The sequence below is a fragment of the Capricornis sumatraensis genome, chromosome 10 (genome assembly GCF_032405125.1).
Source record: "Capricornis sumatraensis isolate serow.1 chromosome 10, serow.2, whole genome shotgun sequence".
Lineage (NCBI taxonomy): Eukaryota > Metazoa > Chordata > Mammalia > Artiodactyla > Bovidae > Capricornis > Capricornis sumatraensis.
Genome location: NC_091078.1, coordinates 102,920,815 through 102,943,362, shown reverse-complemented (window position 1 = coordinate 102,943,362; position 22,548 = coordinate 102,920,815). Strand labels below are relative to the sequence as shown.

Genomic DNA, 22,548 nt, shown 5'->3' with positions numbered 1-22,548 from the left:
GAGGTCAGAGAATTAAGTTCTCACTGCGATGAGAACCTAGGGAAGTCTTCTCTGCTTCTCTGGACTTTGGCAGCACATCTAGCCAAAAAGTAATGGATCGAGTTATCCAGGGCAGGGTTTCTCCAGAGGGATGAACAGATTACCTAGAGAGCTTGTTAAAATGCAGCCTGTGGTTCAGTGGGGCTGGGCTGGGGTCTGAAACTCTGCGTTCTTAAGAAGCACCTGAGTGCCACTGCGGGGCTCCATGGACGTCGCTCAGAGCAGTGAGGTTTCATCTATGCAATAAAAGTATCTATGCAATAAAAGTATCTGGTTCTCTGGACCAAAGGCTGGACCACAGGCATCTAGGTTCAGGGAGGATAGTCACGGCTGCAAAAAGCTTCATGTCCATTTGGAATTCTGCCTCCTCGCAAGCTCCCAGCACAGCTGGTCAAAGTCACAAAAATTCTAGTCTCTGCCACTTTCAGTCCCAGAAAATCCCAAACAACTGTCCGAACCTCTGTCCCAGGCCTTTATTTCTGTGGACAACACATAACTTGTGAAGACCTACTAAGTTCTGGGTTCTATATTAGACACCAGGGCTGCAGGGGTTGGCAGAGTAGACACAGGCCGTGCTCTGGAGCCATCACCCTGGCAAGGGGTCATTTCTGGGCCTTTACTCCCCACGTGAGGGACAGGAAGGCACATAGTGGATATACTGGCTAAATTGCCTGGTGGTTGGTGGTTTACTTGCTAACTTGTGTCCAACTCCCGTGACCTTATGGACTATAGCCTGCCAGGCACCTCTCCCGTGGGATTCTCCAGGCCAGAATACTGGAGTGGGTAGCCATTCCCTTCTCCAGGAGATCTTCCCCACCTAGGGATTGAACTCGGGTCTCCCTCATTGCAGGTGGATGCTATACCTTCTGAGCCACCACGGAAGCCTGCTAAATTGCCAAGCTGCCGCACCCGTGAGCTCCTTCCACAGGCTGGGTCTGCCGTTGGCCTGGACTCTGGCACACACTAGGGTCACAACCAAACTACTCCATGACCAAGCCACAGCTTGAGCCGTCTGGAGATACAGACGTGGAGCAACCAGGGGGGAAGAATTTTGCTACCAGCTTCATAAGGTTGTGGGGCGACTTAAATGAGTCAACGTGCAGATACCGAGCTTAACACTTTTCGGGGCACACAGCAGGTGCTCCGTAAGGGCTGACTGCCAGTTATATACGAGACAGCTTCCAACAGCTGATAGAAGGAAGCCTTGATATGACATTCAAAACACCCCGCTGTCTGTGCCTCTTAACAGATGCGGCCTCCCTTTCACCCTGCCTGGCCGAACTCCTCCTGGCTCTTCCATGAGGTGGTGTCTTCTCACACCTCTAAGTCTGTGCCCAAGCTACTCCCTCCATCTGAGAAGTTTTGTTTTTTTTTTGCTGGTACCCTCTTCATTCAGGGGCCACCTCTAAGTTCCCCCAAGTTCCTCTGCACAACTGTCCCCATCCTAGGGCTTGTCCAGGGAAACAGAATTGCCTGTTTGCGCGGCCAATCGGACAGGGGCTCAAGGGTAAAGGCTTGCGTCATCCGCCTCTGCCAGCGCCAGGCCCGGGTCCCAGCGAGGTGCTGGCCAGTTTGCGCTGAGCAGACAAAGGCTCCTCCTTACCGGGTCTCTCTTTCCAAGTCACTGCCTCAGGGAGGCCTTCCTTGATCACCTGTTCTGTCCTCCAGAGGTGGTCAAACTAGCTTGCATCAGAAAGATTTCTTAGGGGATTTCTGAGTCAGTAAGTCTGGGGCGGGCCCTAAGAATTCGCACTTTTAAAATTCCAGCGCTGATCGGCTCACTTCGCGCCCTCCTGTTCTGCAACGCCCCCCCCACCCCGGTTTATCTCCCTCAGGGCACTCGTAACTCTGAAATGTTTATTGCTTATTTGTCTTGGGTCGCCACAGACCTCCCATCTAAACTCCAGGAGGGGGAAGAATTTGGGGTTGTCCTGCGCACAGCACGGCACGGTGCTGGGCCCGGGACTGAATGAATGAAAGCCCGAGATTGAGAATCAAGTGAGAGATGGTCCGCTGGGCGAAGGGACCCCTAGAAGCCCAACTCGCCGCTTCACCGCGCCCCCCGTCCTAGTCCCTGGAACCTCGCGCAGCTGCCTGAGGCCCCACGCCACGGCCCCTTTAAATGTGCGCGGGGACGCCTCGCCCCTGGGCTCCCTCGATCCCTGACGGAGCAGAACGGAGAAATAAAAAAAGCCTTCCTCTCGGAGAGCCGGAGGAAACGTCTCGGAGGGGGCGGAGGCGCAGCGGCGGCCCCGGCAGAGGCGCGGCGGCCGGAGCGCAGCGCGCGCGGAGCCGGGCGCCCGGAGCGGACACGACGCCGCGCGCCGGCCCGGCCCCCGCCGCCCGCCCGCGCGCCCGCGGCCCCGGCCCCGCCCCCCGAGGCTCGCGCCCCCCGGCCCCGCGCGCCGCGCCGCGGCCTGAGCGAGCGCGCCGCCGGGCCCCGCGCCCCGACCGCGCCCCCGCGGCGCTCGCCGGCCCCGCCCCGCCCCGGAGGCCCGCGCCCCGCGCCCCCACTGGCCCTGCGCGCCGCGCGGAGTCCGGCGCGCGCCGGGGGCGGGGCAGGCGCCGGGGGGGCGCGGGCCCCGCGGGGCGGCCATGGAGTGAGGCGGCGCGCGGACTCGCGCTCGGACGGACGGAGGCACCGACGGGCGGCCCCGGGCTCCGCGCGCTGGAAGATGAACAGAGCAGGTAGGCGGCTCCGCGGGGCCCGCGCGCCAAGGGGCCCCGTCCGGCGCTCCAAGTTGCAGCCCGCGAGGCGCTCCGGAGCGAGCTGCCCAGAAAGCCCCCGACCTTCCGCCTCGGCCGAGGGACGGGCGGGTCCTGAGGAGGCCGAGCGCGTCGGGGGCTCTCAGCCCCGTCCGGGACGCCCCACCTCGGGGACGCCCCCTCGGTCTCGGCGAGGCCGCACCCCGGCCCCGGTAGGCCGCCTCCGGCTCGCACCGCGGCCCGCGGCTTGGGGGTCCGCTCGCGACGGGGAGGAACGCTCCCTTCGCAGAAGCGCCTTGGGCGCGCCCCTGAAAGCTCCCTCCTGCTCCTTGGGGTCCCCTTCCGGCTCTCGCTGGCCCCCCAGAGGCCCTCGTGGCCCCCCGGGTCCGGCTGCGCTCTCCCCCCGCCGGCGTCTACGCCTGCTGCCTCCCGCGTGCGCGGCGCGCCCTCGGCGGCTTCTCGCGCCTCTCCGGCTCCCGGAGCCCCCCCAGACTTGGAGCTCGCTCCCCGGTGGAATTGCAAAGCCCTCGATGACCACACCCCGCCCCGGCCCCCGCAGCGGCGCGCCCGCATGCCCTGCGGGGCCCTGGCGCGGCCCCCGCTTTGTGGCCCGGGGACGGCTCTCCAGGCGTCCCCCCCAGCCCTCGCGTCCCTGCCCGGAGACTCTGCCTCTGCCCGGTCGGGGCGCCCGTGAAGGCCCGACTGCGCTCGACGGTACAGAGCGGTCCCCTCCGAGGAGTGCGGTGTAGCCGACTTACTGACTGAGACCCAGAGATGGGCGGTGCCTGGCCCCAGTTCTCGGGGTCCTGACTCCTCCGCGGGGAGGGCAGAAAGTTGCCTCCAAGAGGCGAGTTTACGGGGAGGCAGCCGTCCCAGCTGAGTTCACTTGCCTGCCGAGGAGCGGTTATCGCTTTTTTCATATATTTTTTTCTTCTCATAGAATTTAGCAGAAGGCAGCTCCCTCGCCGACCAACACCCTTGTCCGAATCCGAACTCCAAAACACACATCCCTAAAGAAACAGGAAGCCACCATTTTGGCTGTCTTAGAATCATATCCTGCTGCCCTGGGTGGGTGTACAAAAGTGTGTGTGTGTGTGTGTCTGTGCGTTGTGGGCTTTTCCTTTCTCAAGTGCTTTTAAGGAATAAAATCTTTGTCTGAAGAGTGAGGTGCGGGTGGGGGACGTTTGGCTCATTCATCTGACAAAGGGGACACTTGGGGGCCTAGGAACGCGGTGGCCGCCTCCCTGTGTCCAGGCCCTGCTGTGGCTGGGCGTGGACACACCTGGACCCTGAGCGAGTGTTGGTCGCGGAGTACGGGGCTGGGGGTGGGGGCGGGGTGCCACCTTGGAGGAGTAGGAAGACCGGAGGCGGATCCCAGTGCCCAGCCAGCCCCCTCCTTCTAGGAAGGAGGTGGCCTGCTGCTGGATCTAGCGGGACAGAGCCAGGCTAAGTCTTTCCTACACGCCTAATAAAACTCGCTGGAAAACAATGGTGAGAGCCCCGTGCGGTTTTCCCACGTTTCCCTGCACGAGACTTGGGCAAGCCCTCCATTCTCCGAGACTCCGGGGTTTGGAGTGAGCTAGAAAACGCTTAGCGGCAGGTTTGGTCCCAGGAAATCTCAGCACTTACCGCCCTTGGGTTCCAGCATCCTGTAATTTGCATCTAGCGTAAATCTGGTTATTCTGTGTGATAGCAGTCATCGACCTTATGTACTGTGATATGTATGTGTTTGGCTCTGAATTTCTTGATCATGCAGCAGAATGGTTCACAGACTCCGGGGGACTGAACCCCATAACCACCCTAGGCTTAGTCATTTGACCTTAAGCAGGCTACTTAACCTCTCAGTGTCTATTTCTTCATCTTGAAAATGGGGATAATAAGATCTTTGTTGTTGAGGCCTCATAATTAAACAAAGCTTGTTAGGTGCCTAGCACAGTGCCTGTCACCTTATGTTGCTGTTATTTAGTTGCCGAGTCGTATCCGACTGACTCCTCATGACCCCATGGACTGTAGCCCGCCAGGTTCCTCTGTCCATGGGATTTCCCAAGCAAGAATACCCGGGTGGGTTGCCATTTCCTCCTCCAAGGGATCTTCCTGACCCAGAGATGGAACCCAACTCTCCTGCATTGCAGGGGGATTCTTTACCACTGAGCCACCTGGAAAGCCCCCATCACATTATATGTGACCAACAAATTACTAGTTAATATTGACCCAGACTCTGCTCTTGAGTGTTTTACGCTTGTGTCAGTTCGGTTTTCAGTGACCCCATCATGAGCACTGTTGCCATTGTGATTTTATAGATGGGAAAATTGAGCTGCAGGGATTTTATGGTTGCTGACCTAACAAGGAGTTGAGACAGAGTTGAAACAGAGTGTCCAGCTTGAGAGCCTGCTTTATGTATCCGGTACGTAGCACATAGTAGGTTCACAGGAAATGTTTGCCAGTTGACTGTTAGGTACCTTATGTGGGGTTTTTTGCCTTGAACTTCTCAACAGCATTATGAAAAAAGTGGGATATTTCTTCCATTTTACCTAGAAAGAAACTGAGGCTCAGAGAGGCACAGTGACGTGCCTGAGATCACACAGCGGATGTGTGGCGGAGCTGGGGTTGGGGTCAGGTCTGTCCGAGCCGTGCCTTTCCCACGTGAGTCGTGGGTCCCACACCTGTCGTGGGTCGCTGGACTCACCTGACCGCAGCCTCATTAGAAATCATTAGGCTTGACTTGGACATTCCAGCAGGCATCCAGGAATGAAATGTAAATTAAGATGCAATTGGAAGGTGAAATTGGAAGGTAATTACTCTTGGAACACACGGTTATGAGAGTTCCAAAGGGAGAACGGTGAACTGCAGTTGCAACAGATGCAGGGGCCCAAGGTGGGGATGTCAGGGAACACCATCAGAAAAGCCGCAGTTTAAAAGACTGTTGTCAGCCAGAGCAGACGGCACTTACTGATTGCTCGGTGCAGTCCCCTCACCCTGCAGATGTGGAAACTGAGGCTCAAGGACAGGAGGGCTCTTGCCCAAGGTGTCCCTTCAACTCCTGGCAGAGGCAGCCATGGAGATCAGAGCTCCAACTCGCAGTCCAGAGCTCCTCCGAGTACCCCCCTCATTTAACCTCTGCATAGCTGACAAGGGAGGCTTCCCTGGGGGCTCAGCTGGTAAAGAATCCGCCTGCAGTGCAGGAGACCCCGGTTCGATTCCTGGGTCAGGAAGATCCCCTGGAGAAGGGATAGGCTACCCACTCCAGTATTCTTGGGCTTCCCTGGTGGCTCAGCTGGTAAAGAATCTGCCAGCAATGCGGGAGACCTGGGTTTGATCCCTGGGTTGGGAAGATCCCCTGGAGAAGGGAACGGCTACCAGCAGCATGAATTTGTGAGTGGCAGATATTTAATTAAAACAGAAAATATAAACTGGTACCAGGGAGGCTGGCTGGCTGCGGATGATTTCTGTCTCCAGAGGCTGTGAAAAATCTCTTCTTCCTGTTGCTGTGTCTCCCCACCTGCCACCCCCGCCCTCAGTCAACTCTTGGCATCTTGATTCACAAGCTATTCTGCATTCAGGTCATCCTCAGGGGTAGCGCATTGCCAGGAGGTCGTGGGCACTGGGACCTCAGGGTGGCGAGGGTGTGCCCCCCAGGCTGTGTGTTTCGGGGAGAGAGAAGGTCCATCCATGCTTGGTTCTTGCTCTGGTTGTTCAGTTGCTCAGTCGTGTCCGACCCTGCGACCCCATGGGCTGCAACACACCAGGCCTCCCTGTCCTTCACCACCCCCTAAAATTTGCCCAGACTCATGTCGGTTGAGTCGGTGATGCCATCCAACCAAGTTATACTCCGTCACCCCCTTCTCCTCGTGCCCTCAATCTTTCCCAGCTTCAGGGTCTTTGCTGATGAGTCGGCTTGTCACATCAGATGGCCAAAGTGTTGGAGCTTCAGCTTCAGCATCTGTCCTTCCAATGAATATTCAGGACTGATTTCCTTTAGGAAGGACTGGTTGAATCTCCTTGCAGTTCACGGGACTCTCAAGAGTCTTCTCCAGCACCACAATTTGAAAGCATCCATTCTTTGGCCCTCAGTCTTGTTTATGGTCCACCTCTCACATCCGTCCTTGGCTGCTGGGTTCTAGAGAGTCAGAAAGTTACACTGAACCCAGAGGAGGAAGCCCCTGCTCTGATTTATCCTGTTATTAATCCACCCCCGCCATGTTCTAAAGCTCAGCCAGACTGGACTCTTGGCCATATTTCCAAAGGCCTTGCATCTGACTGCCTCTGGGCCTTTGCACGCTCTGTGCCTCTGCCTGGAACACCTAACCTCCTTTTTTTAAATTTTTATTTTATATTGGAGCATAGTTGATGTACAGTGTTGTGTTAGTTTCAGCTGTACAGCAAAATGATTCTGTTATATATATATATTGGGTTGGCAAAAAAATTTGTCCACGTTTTTTCATAACATTTTTGACCATATATATGGAATATATATAGGAACTTCCCCAGATTCTTTATATAAAGAATCTGCCTGAGATGTAGGAGACATGGTTTGATCCCTGAGTTGGCAAAATCCCCTGGAGGAGGGCATGGCAAGGCAACCCACTCCGCTCTTCTTGCCTGGAGAATCCCATGGACAGAGGAGCTTGGCAGGCTTCATGGGGTCGCAAAGAGACACGATCGAAGTGACTGAACATGCTCAAATATTTATATATATGTATTATATATATTCTTTTTTAGACTGTCTTCCCGTTTAGGTTATTATAGAATCTGGAGTAGAGCTCCCTATGCCGTACAGTAGGCCCTTGTTGATTCTCTTTCTTACATATAGTAGAATGAACCTGTTAGTTCCAAATTCTTAATTTATTCCTCTCCCCCACCACAATCATAAATGTCTTCCCTAAATCTGTGAATCGGTTTCTGTCTTGTAAATAAGCTCATTCATATTACTTTTTTAGATTTAGATGAAAGTGTGAAAGTGAAAGTCGCTCAGTTGTGTCTGACTCTGCAACCCCATGGACTACACAGTCCTTGGAATTCTCCAGGCCCGAATACTGGAGTGGGTAGCCTTTCCCTTCTCCATGGAACCCGGGTGCCCCGCATTGCAGGTGGATTCTTCACCAGCTGAGCCACAAGGGAAGCTTAGATTTGGGTGTCATACAGCGTTTGTCTCTCCCTGTCCGATTGACTTCACATGGCTTGCTGATCTCCAGGTCCATCCGTGTTGTTGCAGATGGCATGAGTTCATTCCTTTTTCTGGCCAAGTAATATTCCACTGTCTATATCTTCATTATCCACTGCTCTGGGCTTGCTTCCGTGCCTTAGTGGGTGTAGCTAGTGCTGCAGTGAACTCTGGGGTGCATGTAGGTTTTCTCCAGATACGTGCACAGGCGTAGGATTGCTGGGTCATATCCAACTTCATTTTTTTTTTTTTAATGATGAAAGTTGTCCCTGTCCTTCAGCAGGCACCCTGGTGTATCTGCCCCCTGCGCCTCCTCTGGGCAGCACTGGTCTGAGACCCAGGTAACCTGGCCCTGTGTGCAGGAGCTCTGTGTGATTCCTCCTTGGGAGGAAGGAGAGCTGGGGGCTGTCCCCCATCCTCTTCTCGCCTCCTGCGTCCCAGCTCCTTCACCGGCTCCTTCTCAGAGCCTTGGGGCCGGTGGGGCTCCGTCCCGGGCTCCACTCTCATCTCTGCCCCCCACTCAGTCTCTTGGTGATTTCACCCGGCTCGTGCCCTGATCCCATCTCTGTGATGGCTGCCTCCAGCCAGGAACCCAGGCTGGTCCATCCAAGAGCCCACTGACCGCTCCTTCCAGGGCTGTGATGGGGAAGTCGGAGGCAACAGGTGCAGATGAAAGCTCTGGTTTCCTCCCGCGACACCTGCAGCCTTCCCCGGTTCAGCTGGTGGCAGCTTCGCCCTGCTGGTTGCTGTGACTCAAAACCTTCGCGTTGCCCGTGATTATTCTTTCTCTCACACCCCACATCCAAACTGTCTGTAAATCCCACCAGCTCTATCTTCATCTTCAGAATCTGATCTTTCTCTTTCTTTCTTTTTAACCGCTTCCTTGGCCGCAGCCTGATCCAAGCCTCCATCCTCTCTGGCCTGCATCATTCTCGCCGGTGGCCCCTCCCTGGCCTCCCCGATTTCACGCTCAGCACTGCTGCCGCCTTCAGCACACTAGCTGGAGTGGGCTTGGCCTCCTGCTCAGGGCCAGCTTGTCATCGACACTCTGGCCAGGACCCCTCTGCCCTCATCTCCTGTCCCTGCTTCGCTGCCTCACTCTGTTCCCACCGCTCAGACGTCCTTGGACACGCCAGGTGAGCCCTGAATCCCCTCGCCTTTTTCAGGTCTTCACTCTGATGTCCTCTCATTGAGACCCATCCTGGTCTCTCTGTTTAAAGTTGCAAGCTCCTCATCTTTCCTCCAAATTCCTCCTAACTCCTGATCTTTTTCTGTGGACTTCATGATCATCTCACATATGATGGCTAACAAACTTAGGCTTTTTATCACTTATCTCCCACCGCTACAGTGTAAAGGCCAGGAGGAATGTGGTCTTTGTTTGGTTTATTGATGTATCCAGAGGGTCTGGAGGAGGGCCTAGGAGATGCTAGGTGCTCCATCAATAACTGATGTCGTGGAGCTGGATGGGAGCGGAGGAAAGCCAGTCATTCACTCTGTGGTCCTCAGTCCTTCTGACTCAGCCTTATGGGAATTTCTCACTTGGTTCGCTGTCCCTGGTCCCTCTGGCCTCAGTCTCTCTGCATTTTGCCTTTCTCTGCTTCACTAGAAGCCGGGAGCCCCGAGTCTGCCCTGTGGAAGAGTTGCTCAGTTGTGCCTGACTCTTCACGACCCCATGGACTTGTGAAGCCCACCCAGGCTCCTCTGTTCATGGAAGTTTCCAGCCAAAGAATACTGGAGTGAGTTGCAATCTTCTCCTCCAGGGGGTCTTCCAGACCCGGGAATTGAACCCGCGTCTCCTGCATTGGCAGGCGGATTCTTTACCGCTGAGCCACCGGGGATCCCATAGAAGAAATGCTTGCTGGCAAAAGGGTGAAGGGACTGGACCAGGAAGCAAGAGACTCCGTTCTGCAGAGGCCCTGCTCTGGACTCGCTGAGTCCCCCGCCCTGCCTGCGCCTCAGTCTCCTCTCTCAATGAGGGGTTGGGCAGGGTCTTTCTGACTCTGCCATCCTTGGATCTCAGAGGGGAAGGGGGTGGAACACCCTGAGCTCTTAGAGCAGGGAGCAGGTCGTGGACATTGGGTAATGTCGCTCCTCGGGGCTCCCTTGGGGAAGGCATTTTCTTGCTGGATCACGCCTAAGACGCCCACTGTGACCTTTATCCGAGGAGACGGCGCCTGCAGATCAATAGCTTGATTGCAGGAAGGATGGGGTGGGGTGGGAGTGATGCATTTTTCATGACCGATCTGTCCCTCTGACAGGTCTGGTGGTGCCTGTGTGAAATACCACCTGAGAAATGAGAGTCCCCACCCCCTGGAGAATAATTGCGTGCCAGTGTCTGACACCTAATGTTGAGAAGTGAAGCTCGTATTACGTCATGTTTCATTGTAGATCCAGACTTAACAGCAGGAGAAGACGTCAAGGAGGGGAAGCCTGACTTTATTAGAACAACAATAGTGTGAAAAAGGGTTGCTCGGTCGTGTCCAACTCTTTGCGACTTCATGGACTATAGCCCGCCAGGCTCTCTGTCCATGGAATTTTCCAGGCACAGTACTGGAGTGGGTTGCCATTCCCTTCTCCAGGGAATCTTTCCGACCCAGGGATTGAACCTGCATTGATCCTGCATTGTGGGAAGATTCTTTACTGTCTGAGCCACCAGTGAAGCTTCTGTTTATGGAAAACTACTAAGCAAAGTCCTGCTAATGCATTATATATCTTTGGATCTGTATAACAGCCTCTTGTACCCGTTTTACAGAAGAGGAATCTGAGACTCAGTCTCATAGCTTATAAATGGCAAAGGTAGGATTTGAACCCAGATCACCAGGCTCCAAAGGCTTATAATTGTTACCCTGTTATGCCACATTGACAGGGAGCTGAAGCTTAGCTGTTTTAAGCTCCAGATATTTCGGGCTTAAAAAAAAAAAAAAACTAAATTGAACAGAAAGTTTTTCTAAATTAGGTTGTATTTGATTGTGTATAGAAACAAGGAGTTGGAAAGTCACTTCTTTCATCTTCAAGACTCGGGGTGGTTTATCTGGATGCCTGTGGCTTTACTGGGTTGTTGGTATGGGTGAATGTAGGTATGGGTTAGGGCCTTAAGGAAGTGAGAGCTTTTGTCTTTAAAACCTTTTTTTAAGAAATGGTCATTTCTTCAGCTGCGCCAGGTCTTGATTGCGGCATGTGGGGTCTGGTTCCCTGAGGAGGGCTGGAACCCCTGGCCCCTGCGTTGGGAGCGTGCAGTCCTAGCGTGGACCACCAGAGAAGCCCTGAGCCTTTAAAGTCCTGGCCGCTGGGCCTCTTCTTCCCGTTCTTGCTGTCAGCTGCCACATCTTACAACTGACAGTGTCCCTGTTCTCACTGCCCCCTCCCAATTAGCTGTGCCCTGGGAAACCAGGCCGGTCAGTGCATCAGATTTACGTGCAGATGCAAGTAAAGAGGCTTTGGAGTCAGGCCCTTCCAGGAACAGAGTGCGTGGGCTTTACAACCCTGTATTATTGGTATCCAGGGCCTTTTTTTTTATTATTTCCTTTGGGGCCCCTCAGCTGAATTTTTCATAGTCGTGCCAGCTTGGGAGACGACGCTGACTTCGGCCTCAGATATACTGAAACGGGGGCTTCCCTGGTGGCTCAGAAGGTCAAGAATCTGTGTGCAGTGCAGGAGACCCGGGCTCGATCCCTGGGTCGGGAAGATCCCCTGGAGACTGGAATGGCAACCCACTCCAGCATTCTTGCCTGGAGAGTCCTATGGACAGAGGAGCCTGGTGGGCTACATACAGTCCATGGGGTCACAAAGAGTTGGACACAACTGAATCAGTTTAGCGTGCACACACACACACACACACACACACACACTGAGATGGGGGGCCAGTGGGACAGTCCCCGTGGAGATGGGCTGAAATCAGTTAGAGCTGTGCTGCCTGCCACCGTGGCCACCCCACCCTGTGCTCCTGAGCACCCGGGGGTGGGGCTGGCCTGAGTTTTGACGTGCTGCAAGTGTGAAATATACCTTCAATTTCGAGGACTTAGCATCGTAGAGAATGTCGGATATTTCCCGAATGAACTTTGAGTATCAAGTACATGTTGATCCACACATGATTCGTTGATTACGTGATAATATCCAAAGTGATATCTGGAATAAATTGAATTGAAAAATGTATTGTTAAAGTTAGTGTCACCTGTTTCTTTTTTACTCTTTAATGTGGCTATAAGAGAATTAATAATAATTACGTGTGTAATGATAAATGGGGCTCATATTACATTTGTCAGTCTGCCCTGGATTAGAAATGACTGAGGTCAGAGATGGAGCTGGGAGTTGAACGCCGTGGGAGGGGGTGGTGTTTGCTGGCACCCCTCCAGGCCAGCTGTTCCGTCTTCCCTCTGTCCCAGGCTGAACTGACATGCCAGGCCAGCTCTGTATCAGAGTATCACGCCCAAGGCTTAGTGGGGATGGAACTGGGAATTGAGACTGGACCGCAGCAGGGACGTGCACATCCTAAACCTGGGCAGTGGACAGCCAGGTGGTGCTGAAGCAAAGATGGCAGGACGGAGTGGCATCCCTGGGAATCCCCATTCCTCACCTGTCTGCAGTGTGGAGAGGGGCTCGGAAGCCCAGCCGCAGGTGTGAAGGCATGGGCTGGCTGTAGCAGGAGAGATGCTGAACTTGGAAGTGGGCGATTCCACCCTTGACCCTCCTGCTTGTCCGGGTCCCTCCCATCCTGCCAAAGCAAGCTGTAGTTTCACCCCCTCCGAGCGGTCGTCACTAGCCGCGGCACACTTGCTTCCCTAACCCCGTGACACGTGCGTGTTGTCCATCTTCCGTTTGGTCGTGGCCGATAGACCCTCAGCATCCACATGGGATGAGACCCATGCTGGAAAATACCCTGTGATTTCCCCGTGAGGTTTGGGCGCAGGGCAGTTCGCTGGACACCAGCCCTGAGGCATGCAGAGTTCAGAGGCGTCGCCATCCCCAGCCTGGGGGTGTGCCATTCTTGAGGGAGGGAGGTGCTCAGTCATCATATTCCAAGAGCCCGCAGCTCCTGTGGCTGTTCTGTTGCCTTTTTTTTTTTTGGCTGCTCTGGGTCTTCATTGCAGCATGCAGACCTTTTCTAGCTGCAGCCCATGGGTTTCTCTTACAGACTAGAGCGTGCGCAGGCAGGCGTGGTAGTTGGGGTGCAGGCTTAGTTGCAGGCACGTGGGATCTTAGTTGCCTGACCAGGGATTGGAACCTGAGTCCCCTGCTTTGAAAGGTGGATTCTTAACCACTGGACCACCACAGAAGTCCCTGCTGTGTCAGGCTGGTCTCCCTAATTCGACTTGTGAGAATTCGGCAGAGGTGTTCTACTCTTCTTGGCCCTGGAAGCCTCTGCCGTCTACGGTGCGGTGTGTGGAGAGACTAGACTGCGCTCATGGGAGAAGGGCTGTGGGCTCCTTGAGGGCAGCCTGGATGCTGACTGTTGAGACTTTCCTTGGCTCCTGGGCACGTGCATTTAAACATACTTGTTGGGCAAATGAGTGCAGAGATCAGGACGCTTTCTTTGTGAGCACAGGCTGTCATTCGTTTGGGTTCTGTCAGCCAGACTGTGTTTAGAAGAAAGATCTCTTCACCTTGTTCACAGAATGAATCTTGAGTGGGAAAGGAAATGGCAACCCCCTCCAGTGTTCTTGCCTGGGAAACCCCATGGAGAGAGGAGTCCGGTGGGCTACGGTCCGTGGGGTCCCGTAAGAGGCAGACGCGACCGAGTGCATGAGCACACGGGATTTTAAAGATATTGGTGGAGGGCATCAACCTGGCAGAACGTGGTAGGCTGGGCTCACGTGGGCTGGGAAGCCAGCTCCAGTGTTCTCTTGAAAACGGTAGGTAGGAGACTCGAATGGAAGTAAAGGTAACTGTGCTTTCTCTCCCCTTCTTGTCTGTGTTTTCATCCTGTAGATTCACCCAAACCACCAGTCGCCCCCAAGCCGAAGGCTGCCAGTTCCCTCACGCCACAGACACCACCCAAATTCTGCCCGTCGTCACTCCGGCCTGAAAGCCTTCCCAGCCCCAACTCCTCCATGTCCAGGGGGCCGAAACCCCCCATCGCCCCGAAGCCCCGGCTGGCCAACCCCAGCGAGTGGAGGGCCAGCGTCTACGTGATCAACAGCTTGAACAAATGCAGCAACGGGAAGCTGCCCTGCGTAGACAGGGGCCTCTACGAAGAGCACCGGTCCACCCCGGAATGCTCCGAGTCCGAGGCCGACGAGGATTACATCGTGGCCCCCAGGGCCCCGCCGGGGGAGGTCCAAGCCAGGGATGTGGGCTGCGTGGAGAATGCAGTCACGGGGCCTCCGGAGGCCAGTGAGGAGGAGGAGGAGGGCCAGGATGGGGGCGAGGGGTGCGAGCCAGCGGGGCCCGCGGCTGCAGAGGCCTGGGCGGTGCTGAGCGGACAGGCTGACCAAGACGTCGCCCTCGCCCCCGAGGACGCGGAGGGGGCGGACTGTGCCGGGGCCGCGGGGACCGAGGACCAGACGCTGGCGAGTGAGGAGGAGGAAGAGAAGCTGGCGGAAGAACACAGCGCCTGCAGCCTGGAGGACGGGGGGCCTGGGGACAGAGGGTCGGAGTCTCCGAGCGATAGCATCCCAGCCCACCTCGAGGTCGTAGAGGATACCGCGGTTGGTGGCGAGGAGGAGCCCGGGACCCCCGGGACCCCCCAGGAGGCAGAGGAGGAGGACGCAGAACCGGGCCGCAGTGTGGACGAGAGGGGCGAGGGGGACGATGCCGGCGAGGAGCCCCCAGAGGACGAGGGGTCGGCCACGGGTGTCCCCGCGGCCGAAGTGACCAGAGATGACCCTGACGTCTCCCGGGAAGTGTGTGAAGATGCCGTGGGTGATGGCAGCGAGCACGGTGGGCAGGATGAGCCGGCTGACCCGGCGGAAGCGGAGGCGGGGCAGGACCCCGGGGAGGGCGAGGACCCCGTGCAGGATGAAGCAGCCGAGGAGAGCTGCCACATCATCCCGTTCGAGAGCGACAGCGTGGACGACCTCGTGCCTCCGCTCTCGGCCAGCCCCTACGAGTTCTTCCCCTCTGAGAGCACCTCCTTCTGTAGTGAGAGCTACCCTCCTTGTTCCGAGTCCGCACAGGAGCCGGGGCCAGGAGAACACACGGAGCGGGACCCCGAGGCCGGGCCGGGGCGTGAGCAGCGGGGCGCCACGCAGGGTGGCGCTGGGGAGGAGGGCCCCCCTGTGCCTGACGTCCTGGTCCTGCCCGAGGACGAGGATGCCAACCCCTATGAGATGGGAGTCGGCCCGCCCTGCGGGGCGGATCCCGGGGAGGCGGAGACGCCCAGAGCGCAGGCTGCCCCGCAGGAGCTGAGCCCCGATGCGGAGGGCAGCCTGGTCCCCATCGACAGGAATTACGTCATGGCGAGGGCCAGGCCCCACTCCGGGAAGCTGGCTGGCTACGTCCCAGAAACGGTCCCGGAAGAAATGGGGCCAGAAGCTGGCTCAGCGGCCGCTGGCATTGGGGCGGCCACCACGGAGGCGAGGAAGACAGTCCTGTCGCCGGAGGGGAAGCCGCTGGACGTCGGCAGGGCCCTGCCGGCAAAGCCCAGAGCCTTCACGCTGTACCCGCGATCATTCTCCGTGGAGGGCCGGGAGATCCCCGTGTCCCTGTACCGGGAGCCCGAGGCGTGCAGCCTTGACGGCCACGGCATCAAGAGGAAGGAAGACAACCTGTCCCTGCCCTGCGTCATCGGCTCCTCCGGCAGCTTCTCCCAGAGGAGCCACCTGCCGTCCAGCGGCACCTCCACCCCGTCGTCCATGGTAGACATCCCGCCCCCGTTCGACCTGGCCTGCATCACCAAGAAGCCCATCACCAAGAGCTCCCCCTCGCTCCTGGTGGAGAGCGAGCCCCCGGACAAGCACTCCAAGAAGAAGAAGTCGTCCTTCAAGCGGTTCCTGGCACTGACGTTCAAGAAGAAGACGGAGAGCAAGGTGCACGTGGACGTCAATGTGTCCTCGTCCAGGTCGTCCTCGGAGTCCAGCTACCACGGGCCGGCCCGGCTCCTGGAGATGGACCGCAGGAGCCTCAGCAACTCGCCGCAGCTCCGGGCGCGGACGGGCAAGCTCCGGGCTTGCGACTCGCCCTCCTCGCTCATCTTCTGCCGGGAGGGCAAGAGGAAGGGGGTCCCCTTCAGCAGGACGGTGTCCCGGGTGGAGTCCTTCGAGGACCGCTCCCGTCCCCCCTTCCTGCCGCTGCCCCTCACCAAGCCACGCTCCATCTCGTTCCCCAACGCCGACACCTCGGACTACGAGAACATCCCGGCCATGAACTCGGACTACGAGAACATCCAGATCCCGCCCCGGAGGCCCGCGCGGGCCGGGACGTTTACCAAGCTGTTTGAAGACCAGAGCCGGGCCCTGTCCACGGCCAACGAGAACGATGGCTACGTGGACATGAGCAGCTTCAACGCTTTCGAGAGCAAGCCGCAGAGCGCGGACCCGGAGGCAGAAAGGTACCGTGACAGTCACCTTCCCTTTGCCGGCTGGCGGTGGTAACCATCTGAGAGGCAAGCTTAGGCGAGGGTGGCGGTCCCTGAGCTTTTTGGTGCCAGGGGCCAGTTTGGTGAAAGACGGTTTTTCCACAGACCTGGTCAGGGATGGTTTGGGGATGAGTCTAGTGTGTGACTTTCATTTTGCAGTTCATTTCTGTTCTTATTACATCAGCACCTCAGATGATCAGGAGTTAGATCCTGGAAGTCGGCGATAGGCATAGTGGTAAGAACAGACTGGCTTTTTCGCCTCGGGCTCTGTCTCTCTCTAGCTTTGTGACTTGGGCTAAGTGGCTTTCCTGTCCGAGTCCCGGTTACTTCACCTGTGGAAAGAATCCATGCTACCTCTAGGCAGAGTGTTTGGAAAGATCGGAGTTCCTAGTTTATTTGAAAATGTTGTCTCAGATGCCAAGTATAGTGCAGGTGTATTGTTATTATTGGGGATACGTTTCTGATCTCCTAGGCAGATGGCTTTACTACTCCCCTCTGGGAAAGTCACCAAAAGAGAAGGGCCTGGAATCTTGCCAAACTAAATATCTTTCCCCATCAGGAAAATACCCTAAATTGAGATTAATCCCTTTTTATTGTGTCAATATACACTCTATTCAGGGGAACTAGAAAAGACAATTTATTTAAATTGTTTGAAGAGCTAAGGGTGCCCTAAGCTAAATTTCTCAATAGAGGTCTTTAAGAGGTACGTCCAAGCTGATTTTTTTTGGTTTGTTTTTGGACTCGGTCACCTTGGGAATGAGAGGGAAGCACTGCAGTTATTGACACCAGTGGGGGTTTTCTGACCTCACCTTCCCGAGGCTGACGGAACGGCCTGATTGATCATCCCAGGTGGGTGATTGCCAAGTCTTGCTGTTTCTTATGCACCGCGGATGCACCGTAAAGGCGCTGCAATTCAGTCTCCACCACTTACCCACTCAGGGGCACCTGATCTGAATTAATGAAAAGTCAGAAGAATGGTGCTGATTTTCGAGGAAAGCCTGGTTCTTTCCCCGAATGTACAGGACCTCAGTCGAGTCCCACACAGCTGCGAACTCCCAAGGGGGCCTGCAGCAATGAGTAGATAAGAACGGCTTGCGATTAGTGTTAGCTCTCTGTGGAGTGTAGACCCCAGGAGAGTTTGTGTGGCTTTTCTCCTGAATTTTTCATACGGTTTCCTACCGTGTCTTCCTCTCTCCCTGCCCCGAGTCTGGGTGAGGCTGTGAACTGGTTCTTTCTGTGAACTGGTTTGGAGCAGAGGTGGGCCTCAGTGCCGCTAGAGGGATCCAGGTTAATCTGGAGAATGGGGGCATGTGCGCACTGCAGGAGGGCGGGAGCAGAAAAGCAGACAAGGTCACTGCATTAGTAGTTATCAGTGGGGTTTGACAAGACCCCAAGCCCAGTGGGTGTGGGGGAAGCCTCCCAGGTGGTAAAGAACCCGCCTGCCGATGCGGGCGGGAGATGTAAGAGATTTGGGTTTGATCCCTGGGTGGGGAAGATCCCCTGGAGAAGAGCCTGGGAACCCACTCCAGTAGTCTCGCCTGGAGAATCCCATGGATAGAGGAGCCTGGAGGGCTGCAGCCCACAGGGTCGCAGAGAGTCGGACACAACTGAAGGGACTTAGTGTGCACGCACACGCCCCTGGTGGTGTACCGCCAGCGCTAATGGAAATGGAGCCAAGGTCTGAAACCATGAGGTCTCCATATTGGGACGGACCTCAAAGGGCACGTGGTCTAACTTCCATGTCTAAGAGGTCTCTCTCCTAACCCGGTCTGTAGTTGAATTCCTCAGGCCCCAGGGAACTCTCCACCTCACAGAGATGCCGCGTCTGTTGCCCGGTACTTCTGTTTTTCCTTTCTGTCTGAGCCAAAGCCGTCTTCCCATTATGTCCCCACCCCACGGAGGCGGAAGCCAGCCCCTCTGCTAGCCCTGCCCCCTCCTGCTGACTCTTCCCCCTCCAGCCAGGCATCTGAGCTCATTTCCTCTTTTCTACGACTGTCCTTCGGAAATGGAAACCTGCTTCTGTTGAATCATAGAATTGCAGAGCTGGAAGGGAACTTCTGACAGCATTCTGAGGAGGAAACTGAGGCACGAGGAGGGAAAGAGAGTTGCCTCAAATCTCTCTTGGTGGAGAAATCAGTGTCAGGACTCCGATGCCCTGACTCTTGGTCCAGGTATTTTGGGGAGGGATGCTAAGGGAGGCCAGGTCTCGTTGTGCAGGCTGCACACTGTCCAACCCCAGGGTCGCACTCACCTTGTAGTCTATACGTAGTGTCCGTGGGACTGTGTGGTGTGCAGGCCGCTTCGCCACATGCAAAGGGCCTGTGGCCTCGCTCTGTTGCTGTTTAGTCGCTCAGTCGTGTCTGACTCTCTGGTGACCCCGTGGACTGTGGCCTGCCAGGCTCCTCTCTCCATGGGATTTTCCAGGCAAGACTGGAGTGGGTTTCCATTCCCTTCGCCAGGGGATCTTCGCAGACCAGGGATCAAACCCACTTCGCCTGCATTGGCAGGGGAATTCTTTACCACTGAGCCCCTTGGAAAGCCCATCTTGATCTTTGCTTAGTCCAAAAAAAAAAAAAAAAAGCTGCCTTCATCCAAACCAGAATAAAATTCCGCAGAAGGTGCGAATCCGCTCCGTGTCCTGACTGCTTGCTGTGTGCCAGCCCCGTGCTAGGCGCTCTCCCCGTCGTATCTCACATCTGAGGCTCCAGCCGGGAGCCTTGGCTGAGTGTCTTGAACCATCACACTCTGCTGTGGAATGGATTTCCCCGCAGGCCAGGCTGGCTGGGATGTATCTCCCGTGCAGGAACCACATCCTCTTGGACATCAATCAGTGAGCAAAGCTTTCTTCCGTTTTCCTGCATGAAACAGAGGGAAGCAGAGGGCGAGAGAAATCCCGCTCTGGGCTGGAACACGTCTGGGCAAGGGCGGTGCCCGACACACGGCATCGAGAGGCGGCGGGGGCTGCCACGAGGTGCGGGGGGCCCAGCTTCTTCGCCTGAATAGGGGCTTTGAGAACCAAGCGCACGGGGTGCTGCTAACCTGAGACGTGTGCCCAGGGGTGCTGGGGTTGGCCAGGACCGGATGAGAAGATGGGAGACCGTTCCCTTCCTCCTTCCGCTGCTTGTGTGTCCCCAGACCTTGCTGCAGTGAGGATCAGAGGCTGAGGCCAAGATAAATACCGACGCTCCTGAAACAGAGCTGGACGGTGAGCCCCAGGAGGGGGAGTTCAGAGCCCACCCGGCCCTGCCTCCCTGTGGGCCCCCCGTTTGCTCCTCTGTCCCGTGGTCTGATTGGAGCAGATCTGTTATTTCTCAGCCACCCACACTGTGGCTCACTGCTTGTCTTTAAATCAGTCCATCTTTTTTACTTAAAAGATATTTCAAAAGGAAATTCTATGTCACTGCCGGCAAATGGAGAACCAGTATTACTTGTCTTAAGTAGAACGCAGTTGTGAAAATAAGATACAGGACAAAGAACTAAGCCCTGGCAGGTGAAGTCTGGCCTGAGCCTCGTGCCTTGCCGAGGCCTTGAGCGGAGGCTCCGTCCCTTTGCTGAGCAGCGAGAGGTCTGAGAGGCGTCCTGGGGCCAACGCGGAGACAGTCTCCTTGGCGTAATCAGAAGGATCCAGGAATGGTGAAAAGGGAACAACTCTCTCGTGGTGCCATTTCGTGTTATTTAAATCCAAGTCCTTTTCCTAATGAAAATGCGTCCCTTCGAGAAATGTGTGGAGTGTGTAATAGAATTCAGAGTTCTCTAAATCAGAGCAGCAGCTCAGGGTCTGATGGATGATCGTAAAGTTTCTCTGCAGGTACTTCCTTCCAGGTTTGTCCACACAAATAGTAGCATTTTCCCAGTTACTGTAGCTGTTTTCTGTCTTATGAAATAGAAGTGTACACAGTGTTACCTTTTACAGTTACACACGTTAGTTACAGTGTTACACATTGTGTACATTTTCCCCTGGTGTACATGGCTTTGGGCTTCGCATGTAGCGCCAGTGCTAGAGAGTCAACCCGCCAGTGCGGGATATGGAAGAACCATGGGTTCAGTCCCTGGGTTGGGAGGATCCCCTGGAGGGGGGCACGGCAATCCACTCCAGTATTCCTGCCTGGAGAGTCCCATGGACAGAGGAGCCTGTTGGGCTACAGTCCATGGGGTCACAAAGAGTCGGACACGACTGAGAGACTTGGCACCCACACACATACACTGCTTTGATTTAAAGTATATCCCCAAAGCATTCTTTTTTCGTGAATTGACTCTCATGCACAGTATGTGAACCGTGAACTTCCAGATGTTCAAGCTGGATTTAGAAAATGCAGAGGAACCAGAGATCAAATTGCCAGCATCCATTGGATTATTGAGAAAGCAAGAGAGTTCCAGAAAAACATCTACTTCTGCTTTACTGACTATGCCAAAGCCTTTGACTGTGTGGATCACAACAAACTGTGAAAAATTCTTCAGGAGACAGAAATACCAGACCAGCTTACCTGCCTCCTGAAAAACCTATATTGAGGTCAAGAAGCAACAGTTAGAACTGAACATGGAACACCAGACTGGTTCCAAATAGGAAAAGAAGTACGTCAAGGCTGTATATTGTCACCCTGCTTATTTAACTTATATGCAGAGTACATCATGAGAAACGCTGGGCTGGAGGAAGCACAAGCTGGAATCAAGACTGCTGGGAGAAATATCAATAGCCTCAGATATGCAGATGACACCACCCTTATGGCAGAAAGTGAAGAGGAACTAAAAAGCCTCTTGATGAAAGTGAAAGAGGAGAGTGAAAAAGTTGGCTTAACGCTCAACATTCAGAAAACGAAGATCATGGCATCTGGTCCCATCACTTCATGGCAAATAGATGGGGAAACAGTGGAAACAGTGTCAGACTTTATTTTGGGGGGCTCCAAAATCACTGCATATGGTGATTGCAGCCATGAAATTAAAAGACGCTTACTCCTTGGAAGAAAAGTTATGACCAACCTAGACAGCATATTCAAAAGCAGAGACATTACTTTATCAACAAAGGTCCATCTAGTCAAGGCTATGGTTTTTCCTGTGGTCATGTAAGGATGTGAGAGTTGGGCTATAAAGAAAGCTGAGCGCTGAAGAATTGATGCTTTGGAACTGTGGTGTTGGAGAAAACTCTTGAGAGTCCCTTGGACTGCAAGGAGATCCAACCAGTCCATCCTAAAGGAAATCAGTCCTGAATATTCATTGGAAGGACTGATGCTGAGGCTGAAACTCCAATGCTTTGGCCACCTGATGCAAAGAACTGACTCATTTGAAAAGACCCTGATTCTTGGAAAGATTGAAGGCGAGAGGAGAAGGGGAAGACAGAGGATGAGATGGTTGGATGGCATCACTGACTCAATGGACATGAGTTTGAGTAAGCTCCAGGAGTTGGTAGTGGACAAGGAAGCCTGGCGTGCTGCAGTCCATGGGGTCACAAAGAGTCGGACACAACTGAGCGACTGAACTAACTGAACTGAATGCAGAAAAAGTGTTCTCAACAGCCATCTAGTCCAACACTCATCCTCTTCCAGTAGAATGCTTTGTGTCCTCAGTCAGGGCTCTTGGTTGGGGGAACCTAGTCCTTCTGAATATCCCACAAGACCTTGATATGTTGATTGTGCACTAGGAGCTTAGTAAATGCATGTTGATTTTGAGCTTCAAGGGGGGGAAAGAACTATCATTTATTAAGTATCTTCTGAGACACAGTTTGAGGTGCTTTGTATAAGCTGATTAAATAGCCATTGGATGCAAAACACCACACACACTGGTCTGTCCTAAGTGTCTCGTTTAAATCCTCATAATTGTAAGTTCGCTTATTGCACGATGAAGCGTCTACTTTAAACACTCAGTATTATCCCTCCACACAGATCCCCAAGGCCCCCTTTCCCCATTTCATTATGAAAACATTCAAACTTAGGGAAAAGCGGAAAGAGTTTTCCAGTGAATGTCCGTGGGCCCGCTTCTTAGATGTGATATTAACATATTGCCGCGCTGGCTTTTTCTCATCGCTTCCTGTGCCTGCCTTTCAGTCTGCGCTCCTCCTCTCACTGTGACTTACCTTTCTCTGCTGTCTCTGCTTCGGTTTCTTTCTGTTTCCCATTGCATTGCGTGGCCTGCAGGA

General features: G+C 54.9%; 1 protein-coding gene across 1 annotated transcript in view; it reads left to right on the top strand.

Moving 5' to 3' along the window:
• The first annotated feature begins 2,630 nt into the window (after positions 1-2,630).
• FGD5 (FYVE, RhoGEF and PH domain containing 5) overlaps positions 2,631-22,548 on the top strand; it is a 119,308-nt gene continuing 99,390 nt past the window's right edge. Inside the window, exons 1-2 of the mRNA XM_068981912.1 lie at positions 2,631-2,727; positions 13,832-16,391. Of these exons, the coding sequence (XP_068838013.1) occupies positions 2,715-2,727; positions 13,832-16,391 (2,573 nt within the window). The 5' untranslated portion in view covers positions 2,631-2,714. The remainder of the gene's footprint in view (positions 2,728-13,831; positions 16,392-22,548) is intronic.